The 23,985-nt window shown below is 32.5% G+C and overlaps 1 protein-coding gene across 9 annotated transcripts in view; it reads left to right on the top strand.

The window, feature by feature from the left end:
- Window positions 1–23,985, top strand: part of EHMT1 (euchromatic histone lysine methyltransferase 1) — a 281,129-nt gene that overhangs the window by 196,982 nt on the left and 60,162 nt on the right. For all 9 annotated transcript variants that reach the window (XM_051976841.1, XM_051976843.1, XM_051976840.1 and 6 more), the window contains 7 exons: window positions 11,256–11,357; window positions 15,761–15,865; window positions 17,690–17,844; window positions 18,778–18,945; window positions 19,214–19,358; window positions 20,307–20,384; window positions 23,572–23,687. In XM_051976841.1, the coding sequence (XP_051832801.1) occupies window positions 11,256–11,357; window positions 15,761–15,865; window positions 17,690–17,844; window positions 18,778–18,945; window positions 19,214–19,358; window positions 20,307–20,384; window positions 23,572–23,687 (869 nt within the window). The remainder of the gene's footprint in view (window positions 1–11,255; window positions 11,358–15,760; window positions 15,866–17,689; window positions 17,845–18,777; window positions 18,946–19,213; window positions 19,359–20,306; window positions 20,385–23,571; window positions 23,688–23,985) is intronic.

Genomic DNA, 23,985 nt, shown 5'->3' with positions numbered 1-23,985 from the left:
CTATCTTTCCTGGCCTAAAAACTATTGCAGCTACAAATAGATTTTGGAAATAGTTTAGTTGGACCCGAAGAGCAGTCATTAATGATTTAATATCAAGTTTAGAGATTGTCTCCATTGGAACATCTCAAGAATCTAGTGGATCCTCTTTTTCTGGAGATCTTCAAGAATAGGCTTGGTGACCTTGCTGGATTTTATCAATTACTTGGTTAAAGACATAAATCGCAAATTTTTTCAGATTTGCAGATGGCACAAAGTTAGAACCAATAGCTAATATGGATGGCAGAATCATCATTCAAAAATATTTTTATAGATTATAATTATTATTTGAAATGATTAAGATAAAATTATTGGGATAAAATCTTATACTTAGCTTCAAAAATTAGGTTTTCCAAGAGATTTGTGGAGTTGGGCATCAATTAATCTGAGAAAGAACTAGGTCTTTTAGTGGGTTGCATCCTTAATGTGAGTTAATAATGTAGAAATGATGTCCAGGACTAAATTGATAATAGTTCCATTTTACTCTATCCTGGTCAGATCACAATTATAATATGTTCATTCTACCTGCTGCATATTATAAAGGACGTTGATAAATTGGTAGTATTTAATTCCTAGGAATGCAACCAGACTGTAAGAATACCGCAAGACCCTGCGAAATGAATATCAATTGAAGAGGATGTAGGTATTTAGTTTGGAGAAGAGGAAATTAAGTAGAACATTAAAGCTTTTTCCTCAGATATTTTAAAAGTTATTTGAAAGGTGGATTATATTTATTATGCTTTTCCCCAGAAAATAGAATTAGAAGTAATAAATAGATGGAAGTTGCAAAGAGGTAAATTTATGTTTCACTTAAGCAAAAACATCCTAATGGTAAATACTTGTCCAAAAGTGAAATCTTACTGTCTTCTTATAGCTGATGGATGCCTTGGGAATATAGTAGATTCTCTTTTCTTAAAAGTCTTCAAGAAAAGGCTCGGATGACATATATTATATAATGAGATTTCTTACTTAGATGCTAGTTATATCAGTGGGTTTTTTAGGTTCCTTTGAATTTCTGGAGCCTGTGTTATCTTTTTTAAAAGATATTTTAAATGTAATTACCATCTGCCTTGGTACTTGGTGAATTAAATGAAAAGGTGGCCATGAAGGAAATAGTATGTTGAAAAATATGGTTTGGGATTAAAAAATTAGGCCATTTGTTTATAAATTAATTGGAAGCTTTATGGCTCTGTTTCTTGAATATTTTCTTTTTGTTTGTTTGTTTAATTTTTTTATTTTATTAAAGCTTTTTTATTTTCAAAACATATACATGGATAATTTTTTAATGCTGATCCTTGCAAAACCTTGTGTTCCAAATTCCTCTCCCTCCTTCCCCTCTTCCCTACGTAGCAAGTAATCCAATATATGTTAAATATAAGCAATTGAATATTTTCTCTGAGAAGAGTCAAAAAACCTTACATGGTAAACACCAAATATTGTCACAATAGGAAATAGTATCTAAACAGGAAAATTTTGTTATTGGCATAAAAATCATTCTTGAATCAAGTCTATTCACAGTTCATACTAATTAGAGCAAAGGTCAAAAATCAATACCAGATTGGAATTAATTATAAATATAAGCTATTCATTTAAAAAAAAATGGGATTTAGATTAAAAAGAAAGTTATCAACTTTTTAACAGTATTCTTTAACCTTATCCCAATGTAATTTTAGGAGCATCTTAATAATGAAAGCCAAAATACTCAGAAAATTCCTCAGCTATCTGTCTATCTGTCTGTCTACCTATCTATCTATCAATCATCTATCTAATTATATTCTTGCCAAATAGAGATAACAACTAAGGGCAACACTTGTTGTAGTACAAATTTATTTCTGTTATCAAAAACTAGAATTTTTTTCTTTTAGTCCAAAATTTCTTTGTAATTTTCATATAATGCTGATATTTAGCACATTTTAAGTCACATCTGCCTGTGCACATGATGTTTGTGAGAGTTGGAATATATTCATGAAATTTTAGCTGGATGTCATGAGTGAAGAAACCATATGCTCAGGGTAGCTCATATCTGTGGACTTTAATAATTAATAATCCATACCACATGAACATGCTAGCTGTTTGTCTTGGTACTTATTATTTTCTCATTGGCCAAAGCTATTGATAAAACAATGACAGGTTCTTTTAGCTCAGGAAACTATCTTTTAACAGGATCCTTAGAAAGTTATTCTCTGCATTTGTTCAGTGATAAGCAATTTCTCTAAACCAGAAAGTTTCAAAGCTCTTGTTGACTTTCCGGTCAATTCAGACAAATTCTACCAGTTTTTCATTCATCAGAATTCTGTTTTTCTTTTAGCTTCTAGCTAAGCCAAACCTATTTTCCTTTTTTTTTCCCTTTTTATTTTCAAAACATACGCATGGATAACTTTTCAACATTAACCCTTGCTAAACCTTTTGTTCCAAATTTTCCCCTCCTTTCCCCCACTCCTCCTAAATGGCAAGTAATCCAATATATGTTATGCATGTTAAAATATATGTTAAATCCAATATATGTAAACATATTTATACAATTATCTTGCTGCACAAGAAAGATCAGACCAAAAAGGAAAGAAAATGAATAAGAAAACTAAATGTAAGCGAACAATAAAAAGTGAAAATGCTATATAGTGATCCACACTCAGTTCTTACAGTCCTCTGACTGGGTGCAGATGGCTGTCTTCATCACAAGATCCTTGGAACTGGCCTCAATCACCCCATTGTTGAAAAGAGCCATGTCCTTCCAAACAATTCTTTGTTTTATGATTTCCTCAGTTATTAATCTTTCCCCTGCAACTATCATTATTTTACTCATTGCCCTTCATTCAAACATGTCATTTTAGTACATTTTTCTGAGGGGATAGATCTGTTTGTGGTAACAAAAGAGTGTTTTTCTATTTCTTCTCAGCAATTCACCCAAGAGGTGTTTCTTTTCAGGTTGATTTTTATTTTCTATTTTTTTTTTTTAATTTTCTAGAACCCCCCACCCTTAGTGGGGGAGTTCGCTTTAGTGTGGTTGAACACCGATTAATAAATTTGTGGCAAGACAACCAGTCAAACAGTATAACATAGAAATGGTAGTGAGGCAAGCTGTGTAGTTACAAAAAGTCCATTCATAGCAAGCTTCATGTTTGGGCCTTTTGGAGCTTATCTGAGCTCAGGGACCATCAGTTTTAAAAAGTAAGTGCAAAGGAGTGTTGTTTTACTGTGCTCAAGGCACAGCTTGCTTGCTAGGTGTTAGTTCTAGAAAATAGGGTATCTCCCAATAGTATCTTGACAGCAACAATAGCATTGCTACTATTATAATCTATCATTCCCTTTTCTCTGTGGAATCAAAATTCCATGTTCTATTTTTTACACATATTTGCACTCTGGCTATCTTTTTATTTTTCCAAAGACTCAAGACAAAAACACAATTATTTCTCAGGCATTTCTAGGTTTCTGAGGTGGAATATAATTGTAGCATATGGGAAGTTAAATTTTCCTCTCAAGAAGACAATCAACCCCAGAGAAATGAATGCAGAATAAGCCACAAGGACAGGGACTGGTAAAGGTCACCAGACCTTGTGATCTTAGAATAATGGTGATTAATTGGATAGGAATAAGTTACTTTTACCATATCTGATCAATAGTGAATGTTGAGTCCATCTGTTATTTCCTACATTTAGATAAACCTTAGACATGAGCCATTATGTAAGATTTAAATAAAATCATCCCTGGGAAAGCATTTGGGTGTTTTGATGAGCCAGAGATAGATATAAAGGAGTTTCATCCCTATCATTGTCTAGGTTTCCTAGGCCCAAATATGTTTAAAACTTTATATTTGGTCCTGATAATATTTCTTTGATATTAGACTTTTTGACTAATTCAATAATAAGCATATTGTTGAGCAACTTCCAAAAGATATTGGGAATGATATTATCATACTATTCAACTTGTAAACAATTCCTCCAATTTGGGCTTTTGTTCATTTCAACCAAGGAAATTCAATGAATCCCATTTTGATTAGCAAATGGTTAAGAAGTTAAACTTCTTACTTGAAATAGCTAAGTCATCTGGGTTGAAATAAAAATTATGTCTATTTAATGCATTTGGTAATTTCTTTGGGGTTCATTTCCTTATTTGTAATGATGCAGCCTGACACAGTGGCTGGAGTATAGGATTTGGAGTTAGGAAATCTTGGATTCAAATTCTTTTTTTTTTTTTTTTAAATTTATTTAATGATTACTTTATAATGACAACATTATTCCTTGCACTCGTTTCTTTTCCGATTTTTTTTTCCCCCTCCCTCCCTCCACCCCCTCCCCTAGATGGCAAGCAGTCCTTTATATGTTGGATATGTTGCAGTATATTGGATTCAAATTCTTACTAAGATCTGGCTCAATTTAAATCTCACCTTCTATAGCAAGCTTTTCCCAAACCCTTTTAGTTCTTGTAATGTAATGCCAAAGAAACTGAGCAAGACAGAGATTAGGAGACCAATTCAATAGTTTATTAAATGGAGAGAGATACTGGGCCCAGCTGGATCTTGGTCCTAGGGCTGGATGAGACTATCATCTCAAAAAGTCCAGCCCAGGTTGATTTTTAACATAGAAATCTTTTTTTTTTTCCCCTTTCATCTCTTGTGTAATATCTATATATATATTAGTTGATCCTTGATGAAAGTGTCAAGGTAGATTCTTTAATAGATGTTTTTCTTTATTTTTTTCCCAATAGTATTTTATTTTTCCAATTCCATGTGAAATAATTTACATCATTCATATTTGTAAGATTGAGTTCCAAATTTTTTCACACATAATCGTTTTAAGCATCTTTCCATATTGTGAAAAAAACCATAAGAAACAAAAGTTCAACAACAAAAATAAAGTGAAAAATAGTATGCTTCAATCTTCATTTGGTCTCCATAATTCTTTCTCTGAATGCACATGGCATTTACTACCCAAATCTACTGGGAATTGTCTTGGATCACTGTATTACTGAGAAGAGCTAAGTCCATCACAGTTGATCATCATGTAATCTTGTTATTATTGTGTACATTGTTGTTCTGGTTGTCTTGATTTCACTCAGCATTAATTTGTGGAAGTCTCTCTAGGCTTTTCTGAAATCAGCCTGCTCATCATTTCTTATAGAACAATAATATTCCATTAATTTATGTATTATAATTTATTCAGTCATTCCCAATTGATGGACAATCACTCAGTTTCCATTTCCTTGCTACCATAAAAAGAGCTCCTATGAACATTTTTCTACATGTGGGTCCTTTTCCGTCTTCTATGATCACTTTAGGGTACAGATCCAGTAGAGTCTGCTGGATCAAAGGGTATGCATATTTTGATAGCCCTTTGTGTATAATTCCAAATTGCTGTCCAGAATGGCTGGATCAATTCACAATTCTACTAACAATACATTATTGCCCTAGTTTTCTCCCATCTCCTCCAACATTAATCATCATCTTTTTTCTGTTGTCTTAGCCAATTAGATAGGTATGAGATGGAACCTCAGAATTGTTTTAATTTGGCTTTTTCTATTCAGTAGATTTAGAAACTTTTTTTTATTGCTATGGATGATTTTAATTTCCTTCTCTGAAAATTGTCTGCTCATATCCTTTGACCATTTATTAATTGAGGAATGACTTGTATTCTCATAAATTTAAATTAATTCTCTGTGTTTTAGAAATGAAGTTTTTATTAGAAACCTTGACTATAAAAATTGTTTCCCAGTTCTCTGCTTCCCATCTAATCTTGTCCATGTTAATTTTGTTTGAGCAAAAACTTTAAATTTAAGGTAATGAAAAGTATCCATTTTGCATTTCTATTTCTTGTCAGGTCATAAATTCCTTCCTTCTCCAAAGATCTGACTGGTAAACTATCCTTTGTTCTCCTAATTTGCTTATAGTATCATCCTTAATGTTTAAATCATGAATCCATTTCTACTCTATTTTTCTTTTCATTGGTTCTCTTAATTTTTTTGACCTTTTGTTTTCCAGCTGAATTTTATTATTTTTTTTCTAGCTCATTGGGTGGCATTAAAAATATAGATTAATTTAGGAAGGAAATTTTTTTATTGTATTAGCTTGACCTACTCATGAGCAATTGATATTTTCCATTTGTTTAGATCTGACTTTATTTTTGTGAAAAGTGTTTTGTAATTGTGTTCATATAGTTCCTGGATTTGTCTTGATAAGCAGACTCCCAAATATTTTATAAACTGTTTACAGTTATTTTATTTATTCATTCATTTATTTATTTATTTTTGTTTGTTTGTTTTTTTGCTGCTCAGGCAATTGGGGTTAAGTGACTTGCCCAGAGTCACACAGCCAGGAGGTGTTAAGTGTCTGAGGTCAGTCACTTAACTGATGCTCTAACCACTGCGCCACCTGGCTGCCCCCTTGTTTACAGTTATTTTAAATGGAATTTCTTTATCTCTTGTTTTTGGACTTTGTTGGTAAAATATAGAAATATTGATGATTTATGTGGGTTTATTTATATCTTGCAAACTTTATACTAAAGTTGTTAATTCTTTCAAGTAGTTTTTTTAGTTGGTACTCTGGGATTTTCTGAATATACCATTATATTATCTATCAGATGACTTTTCTGTAGTAGAATATATTCATAGTCACGTATGACCCAAAGTACAAAGAATAAAATAATCAGTCTAGATATATTAGTTTTTGATTACACAAAAATATTTGATTTAGTAGAGTAAACGTAGCCTTAAATTCTTTTAAAATAAATTATCTTCCTTGCACATATTAAGATCACATAAGATTTTTAGATTTAACCATTTAAATTATTTTGCTTACTATTTTTATTATCAGAACTAAGCGAGGCATAAAAAAGGAAAGTTTACATTCACCATTGGTTTTTGTCGTTTTCATAAAGAATGTCCCCCACAGAATCCATATCCTACAAAAATTTCCTATACATAGTAAAGCTCTTTACATGCTTCTGTTTATGGATGAAATGATGCTGATTTTGTTCAAGTCTCCAGATATTGAGGAGCTTTTAAATCCTTTTTTCAATTACATATTATTTTCCCTAGTTACACATTTTTTAAAAAAAACACAATTTTTTTTTTTTTTTTTTTTGGTTATACATCTACATTCTTTCTCCCTCCTCCTCCTCCCTACCCCCCATCCTCCCGAACATAGTTCCTTACGAATCATGTTGGGAGAGAAAAATTAGAACAAAAGAGAAAAAGCAGAAGAAGAAAAAAAAAGAAATAGGAGGAAAAAAAGAATAAAAAAAGTGAACATAGTATGTGTTGGTTTAGATTTGGTCTCCATAGTTCTCTCTCTGAATGTGGATGGAATTTTTCATCCAAAGTTTATTGGAATTGCCTTGGATCACTAAACCATGGAGAAGATCCAAGTATGTCATGGTTGGTCATTATATAGTCTTGTTATTACTGTGTACAATGTATTCTTAGTTCTTCTTGTTTTGCTCAGTATCAGTTTGTATACATCTTTCCAGACCTTTCTAAAATCAGTTTGTTTATCATTTTTTATAGAACAGTAATATTCTAGTACTTTCATATACCATCACTTATTCAGCCATTCCCCAATTAATGGACATCTACTAATTTTCCAATTCTTTGCCACCACAAAGAGAGCTGATGCAAACATTTTTGCACATGTGGGTCCTTTTTTTCCCTTTATGATCTCTTTGGGGATGCAGACCCAGTAGAAACACTGCTGGATTAAAGGGTATTCACAGTTTGAAAGCCCTTTGGACATAATTCCAAATTGTTCTCCAGAATAATTTGGATCAGGTCACAATTCCAACAACAATGTATTAGTGTCCCAGTTTTCCTACATCCCCTCTAACATTCAACATTATTTTTTCCAGTCATCTTAGCTGACTGAGAGGTGTGTAATAATTGTACATCAGAGTTGTCTTAATTTGCATTTTTCTGATCAGTAATGACTTAGAGCATTTTTTCATATTACTAGAAATGGTTTAATTTTTTTGTCTGAAAATTGTCTATTCATATTCTTTGAACATTTTATCAATTGGGGAAAGACTTGTAGTCTTAGTCTTACAAATTTGACACAGTTCTTTATATATTTTAGAAAGTGACCTTTATCAAAACACCGGTTGTAAAAAATTTTCTCCAGCTTTCTGCTTCCCTTCTAATCTTGGCTGTGTTGGTTTTGCTTTTATGGCATATTTTTTATATAATGTAATCACAATTATTCATTTTGCATTCTATTTCTTTTCTTGTTACAAATTCCCCTCTTCTCCAAAGATTTGAGAAATAAACAGTCCCTTGCTTTCCTAATTTGCTTATAGTGTCCATAAGTAAATTCTGTAGGGACTTTTAAATGAGATTGATTAAATGCTCAGAAGTTTATTGGCCCTAACAGTTTACACTGGTACAAGTTTGTTTTTTTTTTAAATGTATTCCTTGATTTATGAGATGTGTAAGAAAACAGTAAATTGATTTAATCAACTTGTACATATATCTTCAAAAAGGAACAGTATGTGGATAACATGGTAAGCCTGAATAGATTAGGCTAGATTACAAAGCACTAGTTGAACAGGACTTGCAATGATTTTCATCTGTTCACTTTTATAAAAGCCTACATTCTAAACATGAGTAGTCTCCTGATTAATAGTATAAATCATGGTACAGTATATCCAAAGATCCAAATTGTAGGTGATCTAAAGGAAAAATGGAGAGTTATATGGTGCACATAGGAGGATAGTGGCATTTTAGCAATAATAATTTGATATATAAATAAAAATATTACCTAACAAATATATTTTCAAAAAAATATGTGCTGTTTGTAAAGTCAGGGCAATTGACTGCTGTATCCTAAAAGGCAAAAATATTGTCAAGGCTTCTAGATATTAGGTCTGCCTTGACATATTTATAGGAAGGCATGGATAAGATTCATATATGATGAGAAAGTGTGGATGGCTTGGAATCAAAATTCTCAAATCTGCTTTATCATAGATCATCAAAATAGATCTTTTTGAAGGAGAAAGCTTTTGATTATGGAGATAACATTGAAACTCAGTATAAATAAGAAACTACTGAGAAAGAGTTATCTTAAAGTGCATTCTAGTTACTAGGCCTTACACAGTACAAGTTTGGGTAATGAATGAATTTGTAGATATACTTTTTACATCACTCACCTTTGAAAATTCAAAGGGTTTCTTTGTGAATATTTAGAAAGGAAAATAGTGATCATGACAAGTCAGTTTGAGTCCCTTACTAATATCATGCTAAAGTAGTGAGTTGTTGGGTCATAGAGAAGGGAAAGGATGATGACAAAAATAATAGTATACTTGAATTTCAACAAGGAATTTGAGAGATTTTATTATGATGTCCATATGCACAAGATGGAGACAAGGTGATGATAATGATGATGATGACAACTAGCATTTATATAGTGCTTACTATGTGCCAGACATTGCACTGAGTTTAATAGTAAAGTTGAATGACTATAAACAGAAAACAGTGACTAATCTCCATTAGTGTTGAGAGTTGTCTCTATTAGAAGACATCTTTCATATGGATGTTTGTAATGTTCTTCTCTAAAATTTAATGTTCTCTGGGAGCAGGTTTCTTGGGGGGCTTCCAGAGGCAGCCTTCCTTTCAGTTCAGTGTAATCATCGCCTCAAATGCAGGCAGGAATTAAAGTCTAAATCCTTTATTTTCTCTTTCCAATCTTGTCTCCTTTCCTGGGGCCTGGTTAGCTTTAATAGAGGCCTATCTCTTTCCTTGGTTCCTGCTGCTGGTCCTTTGCCTCTGCCAGCTTCAGCCTCTCGTCCTCCGAATGTCTCCAGCCAGCACAAAGGTGGAAGTTGGAATGAATCTGACTCCTCTTCCGAGAGTGGGCTTGTGGGCTTCCTGAAGTGCATCCTGGTTGAGGCTTCTAGCTTATATATGCTCTCTTAAAGGTGTGAATCTTGTGGAACTCAATAAGTACTAAGTACATTTAGAGAACTGTTAAGCACTCTGCCAAACAACCATTGTCTCTATCAATTCCACTGACTTAGCATCTTGTAAGAATCATAACATATTAATTATTAATAATTCTTTTTTGTAGAGTATTTTTTAAAATCACTTATTCATTGAGTAAAGAATCTTGATTTTTCAATATTTGTTATTGCCTTTTACATCTTCCATATCAAATCCTTATTAGAGATTTTGGTGGCAAAGTTTTTTCCCCCAATCTGTGGTCTTTGTTGCATTGTTTTTGTTTATGCAAGAGTTCAGTTTTACATAATTAAAATTATCCCTTTTGGCTTTTATGATATTCTCTATCCTTGTTTTAATTAAAGATTGATTCTGTACTCTCCTAATCATAAATGTAAAAGAAATTGTGTGTGTGTGTGTGTGTGTGTGTGTGTGTGTGTGTGTGTGTGTGTTTTGTGACCTTTTATATTCAGGTCTTATTATATTTTGAGCTTGTTATGTTTTATTGTATAAGACACTAGTTTAAATCCAGTTTCTCTTAAGTTATTATAAACTGTTTTCAGATCTTCTTGTCGAATAAAGAGTTATTCCTCATGAATTTATAATCTTATTTCCTGAATATGTAGTTATTCAGTTTACTTGTTTCTTATGCTTGCTTATCTATTACTTTCCACTGTTTAAACTTTTCTATTTATTAATTAGTACCAAATTGGTTTAATGTTTACTACTTTATACAATTTGAACTTTAGACATCCCCCATTGTGGGTTTTCCCCCCCTGAGGCAATTGGGATTAAGTGATTTGCCCAGGGTCACACAGCTAGGAAGTGTTAAGTGTCTGAGACCAGATTCGAACTCAGGTCCTCCTGATTTCAGGGCTGGTGCTCTATCTACTGTACCAACTAGCTGCCCCTTCCCATTGTGTTTTAATGTTTTTAAAGTGCTGTCATTTGAGTTGAAGAAAATCTGAAGTTTGAGGTGATATAATTTTTTTTCAATTTCATTACACCAGTCTCTTGAATTTCTAAGTATGATCATCCTGTGAATGGCATTGTCTGAGCAAAAAGTCTATTGTAGAGAGTTGAGAATAGATCTATAAGAATAGAATAACATTACTATGTGGAGTCCATTGACCTTGTTTCAACCATTTCAATTTTTTGAGGGAAATCAATATTTGGGTTCATATTTCTCAGATCTGTTTACTTGCCTTGTGTTATAATTATAAAGCTGAAAATTGATTGTTCTTTATAGATGGAAGAGACTATGTCTTGAAACATTTTATCACTCTGTTTTATTTCTCTTTAAGGATGCAGAAGGCTCTACATGCTTGCACCTAGCTGCCAAGAAAGGACACTATGATGTGGTTCAGTATTTGCTCTCAAATGGACAGATGGATGTCAATTGCCAGGTAAGGTTTATAGTTATGGAATGGATCTCTAAGGCCACATGTTATGCTGTCCCTTATTCTTCGGAGTAGTTGGTGCTAAGTGGTGGCAGAAGAGCTTTCCTCCCTTTCAAAATCACATAGTAGGTACATGCCTTTTTTTTTTATTCTTGGGACAGAATAGAGAAGCACTAACTCTTTCCTTGTTACAGACTGAGTTATCCAGCAGATATTAATGGTTCAACCAGCAAATGCTTTTTTGAGCTTGTCCATTCTATACAAGGCTTTTTGTTAGTTATAAACCCTGCAAGGACTCCAGATCAGATGCTAAACTTCCCCTATTCTCCATCTTCTCATCCTATATTAAAATTTTGCTTCTTGGTTTTCTTAGAGCCTCATCTTAGGGAAGTACTTAAAACTTTTCTTTAGTAATCTGCCTTACAAATCTGCTTGATGACTAAGAAGTGACCAAAAAAAAAAAAAAAAAAACCAAACAAACCTATGTGATAAAAAGAACAGTATGATTATCATCCATTTAAGCAATAATGTTAATGTTTAATAGGTTCAATCTTCCCAGGATAATTTTTATCTTAAAAAAAAAAAAAGGTCAATCCCAAAAGATCTTTGATTAGCTGGCATGCATCACGTAGTAGTAAGTCAGGCATAATCTTGTCCCAGAAAATGTATAGCAGTTCTGTAGCTCACTTCTGATAAGTTAACCATTTCCCATTTTAAATGAAATGCCATGGTTTCCTGCATTGGTAAGAAGAGCTAACATGCCTCTTTGAATTTTGTTTTTCTTTTTGATTTATATAAGCATCAACAATCATAAAGTTATAATTTATTATGCAAGAGAAAATATTCATCAAAAGTATGGCTGTCACTTATCATTAGATTTATCAGAATTGAATAGCCCTCACTCTCAGCATGTTTCCTATTGTAGAACAGAACTGTTCATAATAAGATGTGTGAAAGAGGAAAAGAAACTTTAATTTTATTCTTTGCATATTCAAGTGAGAAGTATTTTAAAGGTCTTAGAATCCTGATATCCCATTGCTTGGGAAAAGAGCAGAATTTTTTAGGTAATCTTGATTAATATCTTACAGGTTATCTCTTGGAGTGATCTTAAAGTAAACAATGGCTTCTCCTTCTTTTCTGCTGCTAGCATCCTATTGCTTTAGTTTAGTGACCAGAATTTATACTGATTTTGAATTTAGAAAACTTGTATTTGAATCCAGATTTACTACATAACACCTATGCAGATTTAACTGGGTGCACTATAAATTTGTTTCATAACCTTTTCTTGTTCCTTATTGCAGCAAAGTAAAACTTTCACACTTCCCTAATTCCCAGAGAAATTGTTGCAAATTTTATGCTTCACCTTTTCTCAAACCTTCCATACCACTCTATCCTCAACTTATTTGAGAACCTCAGACCTTATTTACTTTGGAAATTAGTCTGTTCTCCATAAATACCTTCTTGTTCCCTTGTCTTCATCTCAAAATCTTTTTTATATCATCCTTTGCTTTTCTTTTTTAATGAAGTAAAGGTACTTCATTTTTTAAGGATATTTACATGTGTCTTTGATCTTCTATGCTTTTGTCTTCATCAGGTTGCCTCTTTAATCATCCCACCTCTAATATTCAGATGTTCCTAATCATTCCTATGAGTTCCTTCACAGCTATTACAAATAGTCTCTCTGAAGTATCTCCTTAGCAGCTAAGGCTGCCTACTGATAGAAAACAGGCACTGGGAACCCTCTTCAAGCCCAAGACTCTTCCATCCTTCAAAAAAACCTCTCTGTATACTTTACCCTTCTCTAAAAGTTTTGAACCCTATACCTTTCCCCCCTTTATCAGCCAAATTCCTAGAAAAAATTGTCTGAATGTATTACCTCCAAGTCCTTTCTTCTTTTTCACATGTCATTGTCCTGTAGTCTGGCTCTTCATTTAACTGAAGTTACTCTCTCTAGTTATCAATTACTTCTTAGTCAATTCTATTGTCTTTTCTTAATCCCTATCTTTCTTGACTTCTCTGCACCATTTGCTACTGCTAATCATCTAGAATTTTCTTTCCTATCTAATTCTTTGACTGTTCCCTCCTATTTCTGTTTGACTCCTTCACAACCTCCTTTACTAGATAATCATTCATATCATACTCCCTAAGCTTTGTCCTATGACTTCTTTCTTTCCATTCTCTCATCATCCATATTTACATACATAAATGGACATATATAATTATTTCTATCCACATTACTCACAAATTTGTTACATCTGGCAATTTTCTCTTCTGAACTCTTTGTTTACCTATTGAACATTTAAACACTTCAAGTTCAAATGTCCAAAACTTATATTGTATTTTAAGACTTTATTCAACTTTCCAAATTTTTTTGGAGGGCACTATCCCTTCTCCTGTTTCAAGTTCATAACCCTGCCATTATTCTCTATTTCTAATTCTGTATATGTAACCAGTAGTAGTAAAATGACTAATTTTACATGTGTTCTTTTCCCCTAGTATAGGACCTCATTACTTCTTGCTTGAATAATTGCAGTGGCCTCTTACTTTATATCACTGACAAAATTCTTTCTCAGTCCTTCAGAAACCCATTTCCCCAAGCAAACTTCAGTTCTTTTTTTGAGATAAAGTGTCATGTTTATTGTGTATCTTCTGATATAAAAGGAGTTATGATCCAATACTCTGCTCCTCTTCTTCCTCTCCTTCTACACTTACTTTCCTCCAAAGCCTTTGCTCTGGCCCCACATTTCAGAATTTCATCTAGATGAAGCCTAGGATAAGCAGCAGTCTGAGGCCATGGATGCTGACATTAATCCTTGCGATATTTGTGTATTTCTTAATCACTTAACATATATAAAGCTGTCCTACCATTTTTATTAGGTTCCTATTTTTTTTTAAGAGCGTCATTGCAAAAATTTGTTGTGTCCTAAAATCTATTTTCCCATGAGCCCTGTGGTTTTTAATTGTATAATTTTGCTTAACAATTGATTTTTAGGAATGTCTGAATTGAATAAATAGGACTGACTGTACTTGAATTGCTTTTTTCTGGCTCCTTGAAGTTTTTTTTTTTTTTTTTTTTTTTTTTTTTTTTTTTTTTTACATACTAAAGGTTTTTACATTTCTGGAATTTTCCTTTTTGGTATCCCTTTCCTGAGATGGTTGGTACATTCTTTCTATCTTCATTTTACCTTATGATTCCACGAGATCTAGACATTTTTTATTTATGGTTTCTTAAAATATAAGGTCCAAACATTTTTTTTTGGGGGGGAGAGCTCAGTTTTTAGGGAGACAAATGATTCTTATATTGTCCTTCATTTTTTTCCCCAAGTCAATTGTTTCTAATATCAGATCTTAGTTTTTTCTCTTTTTACTCCCAACTTTTTTTGTTTGTTTGTTTGTTTTGTTTTAATATTTTTTACTGTGTCATGAAGTTATTGGTCTCTTTGGTCTATTTTAGATTTCTGGTAGTTTATTTCTTTAGTAAAGTTTTACACCTAGTCTTAAGACATTTATATTTTCATTTATTTCCTCGAGAGCTTTTATTTCATTATATATTTCCATCTTCATATCTTCTAAATATTCTGAAATTGCTGAAGATCCTTTTTTTCCTCTGCATATCTGATTGTGGTTATTAAAGAGTTAATTGCTTCTATATGGCGACCTCTTGAGTTTGCAGATTATTTTTCCTATTGATTGATTGGTTGATTTTGCTTTGATTTACTCATCTCTCTAGCTTTAGTTCCTGGATTGGGACTTTGTGTGAGGGCCAAACTTTGGGAGATAGAAGTGGAAAGAAAAAGAAGCACCATTTGCAGTTTTGTGTGGTAGGATGAAATGCTCAGCTTTGTTTCACTTCTAGGTCCTTTCAGGCCACAGGAATCTCTGACTGAGGGAGCAAGCACTAGCCTGTTGGTGCTCTTTCCTGTTGTTGCTTTTGAATTTCTTGGTTGATCTCTTTTGCATTTCTGGTATAGAAGTCAGCTGTTATTAATTTTTTATTGAATTTCTTGATCATTACAATGTTTGGTATGAGCTTCAGGGTTTAGCTGCAGTATCGATATGAGAGCTATATTATTTACATACTGTTGAGGTAGCTATCTCTCTAGCATTTGTTTTCTTGGGCTTTCCTAATACTTACCCATTTCATTGCCTGAGAATAAATCACTTAGAATTATAGAATTATAATTTTATTTTCCAACAGCCTGCAGCACAGACGATATTCTTATTTATCCATCCTTTTAAAACGAGATGACTAGAGGTAGTTTTTTGTTGCTGTTGTTGTTTGTTTGTTTTATAGTCCTTTTTCTTTTTTGTAGAAGTGGAAATATAACTGGTAAACTGAATAGCATCTTGACCTCTTGTGTATTGTTCTTTCTTTCTTTTTTTTTCCCCCTGCTTATTCTGAAAACCAGGATGATGGTGGCTGGACACCAATGATTTGGGCCACAGAATATAAACATATTGATCTTGTGAAGCTCTTGCTAGCTAAAGGATCAGATATCAACATACGAGATAATGTAAGTTGTTTATAACATTTTGACATACATTTGCAATCATCTGTAGAAAAAATTTTAAACTAAGCACATAGTTGACAATGTTGTAAACTTTATTGATGTAATTTACTTTCTCTTCCTTTCTTTCCCCTCTTCCTTACTTCTCTCCCATCTCTTCCTCCTTCCTTTCCTTTCATAAAGAAAATAATATTTCATATTTTTTAAAGGTTTTGAGGTACCAAATAGTACATATTTATTAGAATGCAAAGAACTTTTTTTCTTTTTTTTAAACAACAGTATTTTAAAAGGCTTTTCCTATTAGTCATCAGGAATTAAAAAATACTAACAGTATAATTCCCTCCCTGCAAAATACATATTCCACAAAATTTTATTAAATATATAAAATAAGAAACAAAATCTTAGATTACTTTAGCATTTAGTAAAGTAGATTCAAATAAGCTAGCCAACTGCAAACCAAAAAAAAAAAAAAAAGAGGTAAAAGACTAAAGTTTTTAAAACTCGTTCTGTACATAATTTTTTTTTTTTTTAGCAAATCAACCATTTAATACCGTATTACATTATCCTGTTCTTAGTTCTGCCTTTTTTTTTAATTATGAAGAAATATTCATAACATTATAATTCTTCCATATATTTTTATAGGTGATTCTTTTGGTAAGTGACTTAACTATTACTTTTTTTTTTGGTCAAGTAAGGGAGTACTGCTTGTGTGAAATAAATGTCCACTAATACTGAGCTCATACACTGAGATTTTTTTGACATCAGTTTGATGAATAACAACTTAGAAGAACTATACATAATTTTAGAATTCATGTGTTTCTTTGTGTGTGTATATATGTGTGTTTTTAATTTTATTTTTTAAGCAATAACTTTATTTTCAAAATATGTGCAAAGAAAGTTTTCAGCAGTTATCCTTGCAAAGCCTTGTGCTTCATATTTTTCTCCCTCCCTTTCCCCTACCACCCTCCCCTAGACAGCAAAGCTAATATATGTTAAAAGTGTTCAATTCTTCTATACATATTTCCACATTTTTTATGCTGTATGAGAAAAATCAGCTCAAAAAGAAAAAAAAAATGAGAAAGAGAAAAAAGCAAGTAAATAACAACAAAAAAAGGTGAAAATACTATGTTATGTCCATATTCAGTCCCCATAGTCCTCTTACTACATGCAGATGGCTCTTTTCATCACATGGCCTGTGTTTTACTGGCCTGAATTACCTCAATGTTGAAAAGAACCACATTCAAGTGTTCCTTAACAAGATTCTTCCCACTGCCATAATCGTAGGAAATGTTTACATATCCATTGACTTTGACATATAAATAGAATAACCATATTACCCTTATTTTAGTTCTTGAATAAAAATAAATTGATTAGTATGTATAAAGTTTTGTGTTATAAATACAAAAGGCAAAATATTCTCTGTTCACAATGAGTTTATACTTTGATTGAGGGGTTAACCAAATATAAAGGAGTAGTGTCCTTGATTTTTTTTTTCCAGTAGCAGTGGCAATATTGATTTTATTCTGGCTCCAGAACTGGAAGTTGGGGGATGGGGGATGGAGGAGGAAGGGAGGTTGTCATAGGAGCAGTACATATTGTAAAAAGGTAGCCAGGGGTAAAGTGAAGCATGATTGGAATCGGCCTTGATACTGTGAGACAAGACTCTCTAGCTATACCAATGAAATTCTCACTGCAGGATTGCCAAATGAAACTGGAAAACATGAAAAATCGGATAAATATCAAGGGATCCTATTTTGTTCTTGGGTAAAAACTCAAAATCTGATGAAATTTTAGTTGATTAGACTGTTTATTTTACATTTTTCTTTCTAGGAAGAAAATATTTGTTTGCATTGGGCAGCCTTTTCTGGTTGTGTTGAAATAGCAGAGATATTACTGGCTGCTAAGTGTGATTTACATGCAGTAAACATTCATGGAGACTCACCTTTGCATATTGCAGCCAGGGAAAACCGTTATGATTGTGTGGTGTAAGTATGGTTTAGACTATCACTAGACTTAATTATTCTTTAGTTGATATGTGTTTCTTTGGTTGGGAAGACTATACATAAAAAGGCATTTGAAAATCTTAATACTTCAAAAATGATGCCTTTTCTGTGGTACTATACTGATTTTGATTTCTAGCCATTTGTCAGACCTATATACTAAAACTTAGGAGAATTTTGTTTTCTTTGAATTTGTGTAGTATTAAAATAAACCAGTAATATCAATCAAGGCACTAGGTGCTTTTTCTCCTTTAAGTTTTTCTATACTTTTTTTCAGGAGAGGATTGGCAAATCACCAAATTATTCATACTAGAAATTGAAAAGCCTTCTTGTCTGGTTTTATTTATAAAATGTATAAAATTTATTGAGAACACACACACACACACATACACACTCACACATACACACACACACACACTTAAATAAATATGCTATAATCTGTGCATCTATCTATATATGATATGGGAGTGCATTTTTCTTTATGATCATGCTTGATTTAAGCTTGTACTACTACCACTTGCTGTGACCTTTAGGGCTAGAAATTGCTGCATTTGTGTACATTTTCAATATATGTTTACCAGAAGTAAGAATCTGAATCAAGGATTTAAAAAAATAGCATATTAACTTTAGTCCATTATGTGTCCTTCTTAGTCAGAATATGGTTTTTTAGAGACTTTTGTAAAAGATGGAGAATCTTTTACAATGGAGAGAAGAGTGATGAGTTATTTCCCTTAGTAAAGTTGAGCCCATTTTTTCAGAATCTCTATTTAGTTCTTAGACTTTTGGACAATTTACAAATGAAAAAAAAATAACTTTCATTTTAATAGTGTTATAAGAATTATGAAATAATTCTCCTTCCTTGAAACATTTGTTGTGCACTATATTCTTCAGTAGTAGAGTTGGGTTTTTGTTTTGTAGCCTCTTTCTCTCTCGTGGTTCTGATGTCACCCTAAAGAACAAGGAAGGAGAAACACCACTTCAGTGTTCCAGCCTCAACTCTCAGGTCTGGGGAGCTCTTCAAATGAATAAGAATCTCCGAGAATCTTCCAATGAAAAACCCGTCCAACTAGAAAAGACAATGAGTAGGTAAGATTGACTTAGATGTCAAGTGAGGTAGTTTCTCCATCTTGCTGTTGACAGATTTCTGGATCACTTAAACCAATAACTAAAAATTAATTTAAAATAACCTTTCTTTCAAATTGAAATATTTAAACATCATAATTAGGATAATTTTACTTGAAGTGTCATCCCATTACTTTAACTTGTTATTTTTGTTAATAAGTTTTATTGGGGGAGGGGGATTCATTTTCAAATTAAGAAATTTTAATTCTTTCATTCTCATTTCCAATAATAGAGACATTGCTCGAGGCTATGAAAGAATTCCCATTCCTTGTGTCAATGCTGTGGACAATGAGCCATGCCCTAGTAACTACAAATATGTTTCACAGAATTGTGTGACATCTCCTATGAACATTGATAGAAATATTACTCATTTGCAGGTAAGTTAAGTCTTTTATATTTAGCCTATTGTACATTATCAGGGGTTGAAGAAGTTCAAAACATACTTTGAAATAAAATGTCTTTGGTGATTCTAGTAGTCTTTTTTATCTGTAATTGCTTTCATTCTTCTTCACTTTCAGAAGACTATGAATACTCCTTTTTACATTATTTAAAATACTGAAAAGAAAACTTTATGAATTTTAGTAACAGTCTGGAACTTTTTTTTTCCTTCCATTAAAGCAGTTGGGGTTAAGTGACTTGTCCCATGTCATACAACCAGGAAGTGTGTTAAGTATTAAGTGTTTGAGACCAGAATTGACGTCAAGTCCACCTGAATTTAGGGCTGATGCTCTATCCACTCTGCTACTTAGCTGCCCTATCATAATCTTTTTCAATTAAAAAAAGGAATAGTCTTTTTCTATGTTTGTTTTATTTTGTTTTTAGTGAGGCAATTGGGGTTAAGTGGCTTGCCTGCTCAGGGTCACACAGCTAGGAAGTGTTAAGTGTCTGAAGTCACATTTGAACTCAAGTCTTCCTGACTTCAGGGCTGGTGCTCTATTCACTGTGCCACTTAGCTGCCCCTGGGACAGTTTTAAGAGCAGAAATGGGAGGGAAAATATTGATATAAACAATAGTGTGAACATAGGGAAAATAGAGATCCATTATTAGTTACGAAAAGTTGGGCACAATTGAAGTGAATCAACAAAAAACAAAATTTGTCTTACATTAAGTCATAAAGTTGTGTGTGTATTTATTGGTTGATTGCTGAGGCAATTGGTGTTAAGTGACCTGACCAGGATCACACAACTAGGAAGTGTTAAGTGTCTGAGGTCAGATTTGAACTCAGGTCCTCCTGACTTCAGGGCTGGTGCTCTAACCACTGCGCCACTTGTATACTTGTTTTTTTTTAACAGTGCTCTTTTATCTTTTTTTTTTTTTTTTTCCAGTACTGTGTGTGCATAGATGATTGCTCTTCCAGCAACTGTATGTGTGGCCAGCTCAGCATGCGGTGCTGGTATGACAAGGTGAACATAATATTGCTTTCTAAAAAATGTTTCTCATTTAATTAATGTTCTTAGAAGAAGGTTTTTCATTGAAATTAATGTAAATAGTAAAGCATATCTGTGATATTAAATGTTTAAAAAAATCTAAATAGAGTTCTGTCAAGATTTTTTTTTTAATAAGTATTAGAGAACTCCCAAATCAAGTAAAAATTTATACTTATATATGACTTGATCATGGTTTAGATGGTTAGCTAAATATCTTTACTGATATCTGTTTGAATTAAGCCTGTAGGACTTAATATGTCTTGGCATTACTTCTAACTTTTAACAACCTGGCTTCAACCTACTTTTTCCAGGCTTACATCATTCTCCTTTATACTCTTTATCTTTCAATCAAACTGACCTATTTTGCTTAAGTCTCTTATATCCATGCCTTTTGCCCTGACTATTTACTTCTGTCTCACTGCTAAATTAAATTCATTTGATTAACTGGACCTGATAGTTGAACACTTGTCAAAACAGTTAATCTCAGTTTTAAAGTATTCTTATTGATTATTAAGACTTAATTATTTAAGTAGTTATAAAGATTGTGTTACTCTCAAAATAGAAATGTGTCAAAATATTTGTTTAAAACAAAAATCACTGATTAAATATTAGTGTTTTCTATTAATTTATCATATGTGCTTCAGTTCAGGTTTAGGGTTCCTTTAATTCTTTATAAATAACAAAATTGGGGGTGGGCTGGAGAGAAACTCTGGTACATTACTGATAATGATTCTTATCAAACTAACCTTTAGTAATTGTTAATGGAGTCTCATTAAACTTACTATAGGTTCTTTATGAACAATATTTTGGAATCTTTTAATTGCTTCTATTGTCTGATTATGGTAAATAAGAGGTGAAATAATATTTTGATTGAAGTCTACTATGTATAAAGTGCTTACTGAAGACTGAGATGATATGGGAGCAAGAAGGGAAAGTTGGTTTTAAAAAAACAGACTCCTGTCCTTAAGGAGGCAAAGGTGGAGAGACAAAAATATGCACAATATAAATGATGCTAGAACAATGATAAAGTAGATTTTCAACAAACTAATGTGTTAGAAATTAAATAAGAGGGCCACAGAAAATAAAGTTGACATGTTATTATAGCAAAGGTAGAATTCATGAAGAAAACCTTTCTAGTGATGAGGCAGTATGATTGAAATGACACACAATGCCATTAGCTTATGGCATACAGATAGAAACAAGTAAGTGCTATATATGTATGTGCGTGTGTGTTTTTCTTTATTTCATATCTGAAATTAGTACTTGCCATACACACTTTTCAATATTTTTAGGAGGCTGAAATTTTACGTATTTTTATATGTATGTTTATTGCTTTGCATACCTGAAAGTCCCATATATGAATGAATGTTTTCTATGTTGCTTCCAATTCAGTGCCTTACATATAGTTGAGAGTTAAATTACTAAGTAGAAATAACTTTCACTTGGGGCCAGAAGATGGCTGGGCTTGAATTCTACTTGTGACTATAAGTGAGTCAAATTAACATTTCTGAATCTGTTCATTCATCAGCAAAATAGAGATCTTAAGTCTTACCAAAAATCACGTGTGATTAATGTTTGTGAAGTGCTTAGTAAATATTAAGAAAGGTATTGTGGTATAGTGGATAGAATACTGGGCTTGTCTTCAAGAAAATTTTATTTTGAATCCTGTATCTGACACTTACTAGTAGTATAACCATGATGAAGTCACTTCATTTCTGATCTTCATTTTCCTTTATTATAAAAATTTACATATATTATCTATATCACAAGATTGTTATGAAGCACAGAAGAACTAATATCTGCAAAGCCCTTTGCAAATACATACATACACACACACACACACACACACACACACACACACACGTCAAGTGTAGTAGCTAGGAGACATCAAAGATCTGAAGAAATCATTTGGTGCTAATACTTGAGCATTGGGGGCCTGAACAGTTGAAATTTGATGTAGTAGGCAGTCAGGAGCCACACTAAATTGTTGTGAGCAGCAGCAACAGAAGCATCATCATTATCATTATCATCATCATCATCATCATCATCATCATCATCATCATGTGCTGAAGTTATAGACCACTGTGGATAACAAAAAATGGAGATTTTACATAGGAAGTCAGTATTGGAATACTTTTCTGAACTAAGATGATAAGTATTTGAATTATTTTTAAGTGAGTATAATGTCAGATTTAACTTAAAATATCTGTAATAACGAAAGAGAGAGAGAGAGAAAGAGAGAGAGAGAGAGAGAGAGAGAGAGAGAGAGAGAGAGATTCTATTGGATTTCGTATTCAATTCTCAAGTTCACTAATATTAGAGAGAGAGAGAGAGAGAGATTGATTCTGTTGGATTCTGTTGGTATTCAATTCTCAAATTCACTCATATTAAAGTGAAATGGCATTTTAAAGACATTTTTAGAAGCTAATTCTTCCTGAAATTGATTTTCCTGTTACATATACATAAATCCTTTTCAGTGAGGTCACTCAATTTAAACTTTAGTTTATTCACCTGAATTTCTGCTATTTGTGAATAAACTTATTAAAGAATATTTAGTGAAATGTTGTGATTCTGATATTACATGACTGTCAGAAAAAGTATAGGAGAACAAGCACAGAATCCTTAAGGAGATAGAATATGATTAAAATCAAACCCTGTAGTCTTTCCCTTGGGAAAGAATAACTGATTAGTGACTTCTGTTATCAAGGTTCACAGATGCAAAATTGATTTTAAACTATGTGATATGGAACAAGAAAGGATTTTTTTTTTTTTTTTAATGGATAGACTAGCAGTCTTGGACCTGGTTTGAGCACCAGCACTTGCTAGGTATGAAACATTGGATAAGTCACTGGAGTTGTAATATTTAGGATATATCATTGGATTGTTGTGAGTAAAATGCTTGATATATATATATATATATATATATATATATATATATATATATATATATATATATGTTAAAGGTTTGAGATAGTTCTTTATTTGTCCTGTGCATATTGTGATTTGTATTTTCTCTCTGTTGCAGAGGTAAGAAAAAATACATTTTATAGATTATTGAGCTCCCTTTGCGTAATCAGTAAATTGATTAATAGTATTTCATTAAAAAAATAGAAACAGTAATGCAATTGATGAATTTCAAATGCATGTGTGTCTCTTCTTATAGGATGGTCGACTTCTGCCTGAGTTTAACATGGCAGAACCTCCTTTGATCTTTGAGTGCAACCATGCCTGTTCTTGTTGGAGGAATTGCCGAAATAGGGTTGTACAAAATGGGCTCAGGTAAGTTGCATATATTAGACACTTAAGAAATGCTTATGGTATTGAATTGAATTGTTGGATTCTTACATAGGTTATGTTTGTCAGGATAAATAATCAGCCAGTAATTAAAAAAGCATTAAGTATAATTAAAAAGAAAGTATGAAATATCTCTAAACATTTTTTTAATGGTTACAGCTCTTCAGCATGGAGTGGCTAGTTGCACTTAGCAACTTACTTAGATGATAGGATTTTTCATCTTTGAAAGTGTTTGAGCATAATCTGAAGGACCATCTTTTAGGAATATTGTAGTAGGACTTCC

This window comes from Antechinus flavipes, chromosome 2 (genome assembly GCF_016432865.1).
Source record: "Antechinus flavipes isolate AdamAnt ecotype Samford, QLD, Australia chromosome 2, AdamAnt_v2, whole genome shotgun sequence".
NCBI lineage: Eukaryota > Metazoa > Chordata > Mammalia > Dasyuromorphia > Dasyuridae > Antechinus > Antechinus flavipes.
Note: the sequence above shows the minus strand (reverse complement) of the source record. Positions and strands in the feature narration are given on the sequence as shown.